At 39.3% G+C, this 9,103-nt stretch overlaps 1 protein-coding gene across 1 annotated transcript; it reads right to left on the bottom strand.

Annotated features, from left to right (window-relative positions):
• Positions 1 to 1,000: 1,000 nt before the first annotated feature.
• On the bottom strand, positions 1,001 to 4,001 carry LOC120112443 (uncharacterized). Its single transcript, XM_039131892.3, has 2 exons — positions 3,318 to 4,001; positions 1,001 to 1,969 (listed from the first exon to the last, which is right to left on the bottom strand). The coding sequence occupies exons 1-2, from the start codon at positions 3,682 to 3,684 to the stop codon at positions 1,254 to 1,256; spliced, it is 1,083 nt and encodes a 360-aa protein (XP_038987820.3). The 5' UTR covers positions 3,685 to 4,001; the 3' UTR covers positions 1,001 to 1,253.
• Positions 4,002 to 9,103: the final 5,102 nt, after the last annotated feature.

Raw genomic sequence — 9,103 nt, 5'->3', positions numbered from 1 at the left:
TCTATCAAAAGATTTGTCCTAGATCGATGACTCTCATCTTTTCGGTTTACATCACAATCACTTAGCTTATATCTTTGTTGCATCGGTTTGCACCTTTGGTATACCGACGTTTGAATTACTGTCGTCGGTTAGATGTTGCGTAAACACCTACCCTTCTTGTCACTGACGAAGACAAGGTCTAGGCTAACCATGATGTGATGCAGCTCCATGGCCCATCCTTTTTCACGAGGGGCTGCATGTGGGCGGTGAGAACATTAAAGATCGCCCCTTTGCCATGATAGCAGTGTCGAAAGAGACTTCACCTCCTTGCGCAAAGAGAGTGAGATCTTTGGGGAGAAGGGTGCCGCTGCCTGCTTGTTTCTTGCCACCACCTTCTAGAGCTCCTTAAATCAACACCCATGATCAATACCAACTTTGATTCGGGGAATCACATAACAACCTGCATGGGTCTTCAACAACGAACGAGGTCGTAAAAGAGAAAAAAATTAAAAAAAGACTGCAATAGAAGATGAACAGTGCTACTGATTAGATTGCCTTCTATACTGCACACTATTTAGAAGAATTCTTCTAGAAGAGTCTCAAGTCCGTTCTTTCTCTTCTCTGTCAACTTCTTTTGATCTTTCTGGATGCACTTGTGCATGTTTGGTATGAGTCGCTGTTGTATTAAAAAAAAAAATTGCAACCAGTTACCTATTAAATTCCTAAAATTGCTACTACCAAGCTCTGATCTAAATTTATTCTCTCATCTCCTAAAATATTAATATATATGCACCGGAGGAGAAAGATTGTAATGAGAATATAGAGTTTTGGTGAACAAGCATTTCAGATATATTTGGTAGCATGTCGTGGGGCATTGTAAAGTAATATCATGTTTGGCTAATCGACTTATTATAACTTGCTAAGTAAGATTGGATATTAAAGCATCTATGTATCATTTACTATTTTAATTTTACTTCATAGAGTAACAAAAAATGACAAAATGCAATAAAACAAACAATGCTTTCTCCAAAAGCGATCTCTAATAGAATTATTCTCATAGGAGCCATCATACAAGCTATAGAACAGAGGATCCTGGTTCCCTAAATTTTGTCCTTTGCTGAAAAGAATATAACTTGAAAGCGGAAACACAACTTTTTTTAAAAAAAAAAAGGAAAAGAAAAGGAAAGAAAGAAAAGGTACAACAGGGAGCCCCTTCAGCCTGTGAGATAGAACAGAGTGAACAAAGGAAGAGGATAAATGCCCCAGTTTCAACTCTACCCAGAAGAAGGTGGCGGAAACTGGTTGGAATCAGTCCAATACGGCCTCTGAAACACTGACCCATCTTCCCTAACCCAAGTCTCTGATGCTGTCTCCTCCAAAGGATAGGACAGAGGATAAGAAGGAGAAGAAATAGAAGAGGAAGAAGAAGAAGAAGCAAAAACAGAGGAAGAAGAAGCAGAGGAGGTTGGAAAGGAATGAGTAGCTAAAGAACCATCAGCCAGCGTCGAATCCATTGCCGAAGAATAATTGGAGTACATAAACTGATCCAAAAGGCTCGTCGGTGGAAGCCTTTGGTAGTCTCCAACCCCCTGTAACAGCCTTGAGTACTCTAAGTAGTCCCTGGATGCATCAGAGCTTAGAGTTGCTGGAGAATTCGAGATTGGTAGAGGAGCAGGGGGAGGTGTCGAGTAGAGGCGGACATCCTCAGGGAAGTTGAGCTTGGCTCGGCTGCCCCGGAAGCGGAGGGCGGCCTCGTCGTAGGCCCGGGCAGCGGCCTCGGCTGTGTCGAAGGTGCCGAGCCACACACGAGCTGCCTTGTGGGGGTCGCGGATCTCCGCAGCCCACTTGCCCCATGGGCGCTGCCGGACTCCCCTGTATCGCCTCCTCGGTGCAGCTTCCCTCTCTGCTTCTCGGTAGCCGGAAGGGGAGGACTCTTCCATGGCTGGGGCTTGGATAGTGGTTAGGAGGCTCTGTGGGCTATGTTCTGTGGCTGTAGAGTTGCAAACGATAGAAAAGAACAGAAGTCAGAATTATCTGGTTGATGAGAGAGAGAGAGAGAGAATACTAGAAGGTGGTGGATACATGCAAGTGGTGAGTTCAGGTAAAATTATAAATAACACTTTGCTGGCTCAGAAGATAAGGATGTTGCGAGAGAGAGAGAGAGAGATATGAGATTGGTTGGCGCAGGGGATGGTGTTGTATAGGATGGAGGTCAGATATAGGGGTTTCCAAGTTGCATAAAATGAAAACAGTGGAGCAAAACATGGGGACCAAATGTTTCAAGATATGTATGACTTCAGTTTTATACCCGTGTGAAGACAAAGTTATAGAAGATAGCTCCTACGAAAAGCAAATAGGGATAAGTGGGTGGAGTTTGATCCTATCCTATCATCTCTTTGGTTTTGTTGGGAGGGGAAGCAGTTTTATCTCCTGCCATCACCATGCAATAGTAACAATGTTGCCATGAAACTTGATGAAACATAAAGAAACAGAAGAAAATCTGGGAACTAACTTGTTGCTGTATGTTAATGATGCACAGAAAGACAGAAAAAGGGAGACCATCCCATGATTATTTATATGGCACCTTGTTAGACATGCAATGGATAATGACAGTAGGCTCATGCAAGACAGAAGAGCTGAAAAAGAAAATGTTAGGAGGTTATGTTTTGTTATATCCGGGAGACATAAAGAAGAGGGACAGTGAGTATGTGTATTTCTTAGCTGTTTGTCATCTTGTTAACATGCAATGAACTAATAATGCATGGATCAAACTCAAGCAAGACAGAGGGTGGAGAAAAGAGCATTATATCCACTCTCTCTCTCTCTTTTCTATGCTAAGTTTGTTTTCCTTGTCACACTGAAGGCATGCAATAAATAAATTTGGCATGACACTCCATACAAGATAGAAGAGACTGAAAAAGAAAATCTGATATAGAAGTTGCCAGTATAAGATCAGTTATTAACAGGCCGAATGCTTTTGATTCACATGAAAGAATACGAAAAAGATGACAATTTGATACTTCTTGCATGATCTTTATGCTATAATATCATTTCTACTTCATACTCAGAAACTCCAAACATGTAAATCTTCCATCCAAAGGGAAAAAATAATCAATATTTTCCTGTGTTCATTCAAAAAAATAAAAGAAGAACACCAGCACAAGATGTTGATTATTTTTGTTAATAATCCCTTCAGTTCAGAATTGTAACTCTGCAGTCATTTCATCTATAAAATCTATCTATATTTTTTGTTGATGAATAAGAAAATATGGAACACATAAAATATAGAAAAATCTAAAGAGCAATCAAAACTACAAGGAAACATATATACAGCACACCTGCAACATTTGGTAATGCCTCCCCATCGTAGCTGCCAAACTGATCATAACCATGGTAATACCTCATCAACAACTCGGGTGGTAGCTCCCGATCTCTCTGACCACCCCAAGATTGCGAAGACAGAGAAGAAGAAGGCGGCGAACTAACGGAGCCGCCCAGATGACCTGCCGGGACCACCGCCGGGGAGATGACATGGCTCAAGGCCGAGACCATGGTCGACATCTCCCGAGACCGGTGGTCGCTCGAAAGCGTCACATCCTGTGCCATTGCTGATGACATCATGGCCGCCGCGCCTTCGTCTTCGACTTCATCGGTCTTTGCCGGGGCGAAGCTACCGTCCGATGCGTTTGCCAGTTTGAAGCACATAAAGGCCTTGGACCAGCTGCTTAAAGAAACCGCTGTTCAACCCCCTCGAATATTTGGAAGGGAAAGGAATGTTTATAGAGAAAGAAAGGCATTTGCTTTAAGGCAATTCAAACGTGCAGAGCCGCCATCCATGACAGCGTCTCCATTAAGAGTGCATGGCTTTCTCATTCTCTTTCAAGATCTCATGGATATTTTTTTTTTTATTTAACTCTATCCACTGTTTGAGACACCTAAATGTAATTATCTAGAGAGAGAGAGAGAGAGAGAGAAATATGCCGTTCACATAGATTTGACCGCGCGAGGACTCGGACAAAAGATGAAACAGAGGAGGAAGTCGGCAATCGAGTTGGAGAAAGAGAGAGAGAGAGAGTTGTATGAGGTCGGCATTGGACAACGAGAGGAGAATTTCGATCTGGATTGAGTTCCTTTGTCTAGGTGCCGACAAGGGGAACGGCCCATTGGGCTTTTCTTGTTGGAGAAAAGGACAGGCCCCTCCTTGGAGGGAAGACCGCAGCTTCCGAGATCCCAAGTGGGGAATCCAAGTTGGGAATCCAACTGTCAAAGTGACCAATTCATTATTGTCATCATCTCTTGACCAAAATACATATAAACAAGTTATTCTAAAATTTAATGTGAAATATATCATCAAATTAAAATATATATTTTTTTTCTTTTTACTCTTTTTTTTTGGACAATACAATTATAATATATCACCAGTAAAGTATAAACCCTGAACCTAAAAAAATATCAAGAGGTGCTAACCAGCTAAGCTAATAACTACTTGTAAGTAATATTGTTAATCGGAATGTTATAAAAGCTAAGACTTCAAATTAATAGATATTTCTTCTAAAAAATAATGCAAAAAAAATAAAATATTTATGATATCTAAGCTAACATATGGGTTCAAACGATAAGATATACATGCAACTTGCAATATGCTTCTTGTTATCTATATTACAATTGACGAACACTTGCCTACTTGATGATCATATGCAATTTGAGAAAATTAATTACCATTCTTCATATCTTTGTATTTAAAAAAAATTGTCAGCATCACTAATAAAATCGAACAACATTTTTTAATTTCCAACCTGTTGAATTTCTCTAATTCTTTAGCAGCAAAAATAGCCAAATTCCTGTTAATTTAGTGGTAGTGGAAGTCCTACTCAATTAATTATCACTGTTACACCTGTTGCATCCTTAATTTAGCCATCAGGAAAAGCAAAAATATCTTTTCACATTGTTTCTAGAAACTTTTGCCAACTTTACACGCATTAAACATTTCCATTAGCCTCTTTTTTTTTTCTTTAATGTGAAATCATTTTCCCTTATGTGTGAATAGCTCGGTCTACATCATCATAAGAATAAAAATAACTGCATGAATGACATATTTATTCTTTGTTGCACAGGTCCCACCTAACATACTATTTTCCACCGTAGAAAGTTCCCATTTCTTGGATTATTTCGCAGATCCAATGAAATTCTTGCATATAAAGACTGTGGATTTGAATTCAGCTACTCATCATAGAAAAAAAGAAGCTGTTCGCTCTGTTAAGATAGAGAAGATTGTCACTGCTCAACGTTTACGCCATCTTGAATTTTTTGGGAAAAATCCTCATAAGAAGCCTAATTATTCTATGTTTACTCATTGGTTCTTCGGTGGCGGCTTGCTTTTAACCCGTGCGGTTGAATCTCGGTCATCAGACCAAATGCTCTCTCTCTCTCTCCCACCCACACACACACACACACACACACGCAAGAGCGTACGCGCGCATTGATATGATATAATAGAATAATACCGTTGTACCAGTTGTTATTGAAATTAATAAAAAATAAACAAATAACAGTATTGCTTGCATCATCATATTTTTCAGATTATGTCACAATTCAAGATCTCATCCAAAATGGCCAGCCGAAAGATATTATTTGGATTTCTTGATCCTGTATAAGTACCCAAGATCTACTCAGCGAATAATCGAAATGGAACTAAACACACGTCCGTACGGATTCTCACAGATTATCTACAGGTTAATTAAAACTTAAAATATAAAGCTTCAAAAATAAATAAAAAAAGCCAATCCTTTAATTTCTAATGGCTGTTTTAAAATTAAGGTGGATTCCAAAAGGATGCAAATGGCACTGCTATGGTGGCATGAATCACATGGTTAGGGTAGTTGAATAAAGCTTGAGAATGGAGAGCTCTTTCGTATCTAATATGATAAAGAGATTAACCAAACAAGATGACATGCAAGTCACATCCCTTTTGGTTGGTATGCTATTTTACATGAAGATTTCCATACAAAACCTCGGTTCGAGATGTGGGGAAAGGGGAAAGGAAATGAAATTAGTCTTTGTTTAGTATCTTAGAACAATCCTATTTGCGAAAGTCATAAACTAACTTCACTCATGCTTACCCCCACAAGCCAGTTTAGCATAGATGTCTGCTAGCTTTTGAAGTTTTGAGAGTGGTGTAGATGGTAGTTTAAATATCACTAGACGAAGAACAATGAATCATGATATTCTCTTAGTATTTTCTCCTAGTTAAGTGCAATGATCTCTTATTTTGTCTGACTTCCATTATATTTTCAAATTTTAATCATGGAAGGACATGCGTTGCACGTTTGTTCCATTTCCAAATAGGGTACAATTAAATCTACTAGATGCAATGAAATTTTTTTATTTTCATTAAGCGTATAATGCAATACATGTTCTACACTAAAATTCATGCTTAGTAGATGGGCTACGACTTTGCAGAGACCTGTATTTTTGATAATATTACTGATATGCTCATGTAATATTAAGATCCGGCGAGCATGAATCACAAAATTCATCGAGCATTCCAGCCCACTCCTATAAAAACCAAGATTTCCCCTGCATATCAAGCCTAAATCACACCATTGAAATTAGCTAATCATTTTACAATGCAGATTGCCGACTTCTAGCACATTGCCCTAATTCTTGAGACAAAATTTTTTTATCATAATTTCTCTACAGAAACCAACCAATTAACAAACTTCATTAATCGTTTAGCTGCCTATGAACTCTCTTCTATCTCTCTCTCTCTCTGTGTGTGTGTGTGTGTGTGTGTGTGAGAGAGAGAGAGAGAGAGAGAGAGTAGTTGAGCAAATAAACAAACTTACTGTGGGGTAAAAGAGGTAGGAAAGTGAGGAAGGCCAAGTGGAGTCTGGTGCAGTATTGAGTAGCCTTTTGAATGGACTGAGTCTCTATTCCGTGTTACTTCCACTATAAGTATTCATCGTAGACCAAGTTGGCAAGTTGGCATTGGAACCCATTAGATATTTGTACTCCCTACGTTTTCATTTTTTTGGCTTTACCCGTCGACTTCTTATCAACCGCCCATCTCCCTTTTGTCGACTTCCGGATGACGCGTTCCCTGGTCCACCGTCGAAATCGATGTTTAGATTAAATCGCTCTGACCTTGGTCAATCGATCCATTTTTTTTTTCCCACCGAAAAAAAGAAAGAGAAAACGCCAAGGTTTGACACCTAATTAGCTGGTTTTGCTCGTATGCCCCAGTATTTGCAGCGTGGCAGCGGTATCATCAAGACCGTTAGGAGGATATCAAGTGGAGGAAAACACCTTGGGGTCCACCGTATGGAGAGTTCAAAAAGGTGACGATGACCCATGGATGAGAGGCACGCACGCCTTTGGAACGCGGTAGGTGGTTTTGTGGGTAGCTAGCTTAAAAGTTGGGCCCAGTCGGTCACAATACAATACAGGATCTCATCTAAAAAGGCTAGCCAAATAGTTCAAAAAGGTCGCGAATTAAGTAGCCTTCTTCGTGGCAGACTACTCAGAGAAAGCTATGTGGATTGAAAAAAGGAAGCTGCCCAGAGCTCTTCGTAATGTGTTGTCTTTTGATTTTTTTGGATGTATTCGTACTAAATCTGTATGAATTGTCCGTATCAGCAAAAAAACAAAATACTTTAGGTTTTCTTTGTCATCCATTGTGGTCCACTCAACTGGAGGGCGGAGGTAGCTCAATAGAAGTGGAATGGGTCTTACCATGACCAACCCACCATTGATTAACATAATTTGGGACCACCATGAATGGTGCGTGATGTACATGGATAAAGTTAGTCCAACCAAGTTTTGAGCGCTACTATAGCTAGGTGCCAAAGAAGGGGATCCATTCAGAGTCTTCGAAGACAAAAATCGCATGAATCTTGGTCAGCCATCTACCAATTTACTGCTGAATTGAGAGTTACATGTGCAATATTCTTTAGAAAATGCTTTACGACACCGACTAAGTGTTGATTCGGTAAACTTAGTATTTGCCGGTCCATCGTGTACGGTACCAATTCCAACAAAATCATGCGTGTCAGCAAATCTATCGATCGGCAAGCGTAAAATTTCGACACGCAACTTTGCGTGCCAAATTTCTTTGATGCAAGAGCCGTACCATCATGTTAGTGTGGTTTGGTGTGATCGTGTGAATCTCATCCAAAATAAATTAATCAAAAAGTATTATTTAAATTTCTTGATTCTATACAAATATTCAAGATCTATCTAGTACATAGATGATGGGAGAATCCTCACATACTCATTTGTTTAAGCTTTGACGTTCCTGCGAGGCTAAAGATCTAATTCTATTCAAATATAATTAGAAGCACCACGATGGGCCCATAGTCAACCTCTATAAACTTGTGCTGCATCGTCTCCTAGTCCACCTAGGTTATAAGCCGATCAAAACTCAGGACTCTATCCAAAATGACTAGCCGAAAAGAGTTATTTAAATTTTTTAATCTTGTATGAATATCCAAGATTTATCCGGTATATAGCCGATATGGGACTAAACAGACGTCCTCATAGCTTTAATTGGTTGCAAGTAGATGAATCACACACATGAAAGTAGTTTTTCTAGCGTTCATTTAGTCAACTACAATTCCATATATAGTTGTCACCTAGTAACTGTCATATGTAAATATGATCCACCTGCAAAGCAAGCAAAGGTCTGTCTTCGTTGATCTCTTTCTTCCTCCACCTATCTACTTCTATCAATGTGAGAGGTATCACATGATGAGTAGGTGGTGGGACACATTAATAGACTTTAATTTTGTTAGCAATATAAGATTTTTAATTTTCTTTACAAACACATGTCATAGAATGCTTCAAACTTTCCTTCTAAAATGATATACCGAGATGGGTGCAATAATTTGATGCGTTACAACGCACCCAATAACATTATTTGATCAGAACAGCTTGTTTGGAATTGGCCATCTGTTTCTCAGCTGACGACTTTGATTCCTTGCATGCTCTACTTTGTTAATGATATGTAATCCATGATTGATATGGCATATAATCAATCCACCTATCATAGATTAACATATGGCAGGCAGATTCTAACAACATGAATTCTGAATGATTATAACTTCAATTAAGAAGATCCAAAAGCGGA

This window comes from Phoenix dactylifera, chromosome 2 (genome assembly GCF_051530095.1).
Source record: "Phoenix dactylifera cultivar Ajwa chromosome 2, Ajwa_hap1_PhDact_Kaust_v1.1, whole genome shotgun sequence".
NCBI classification, from domain to species: Eukaryota; Viridiplantae; Streptophyta; class Magnoliopsida; order Arecales; family Arecaceae; genus Phoenix; species Phoenix dactylifera.
This window is presented reverse-complemented; position numbering and strand designations above follow the sequence as displayed.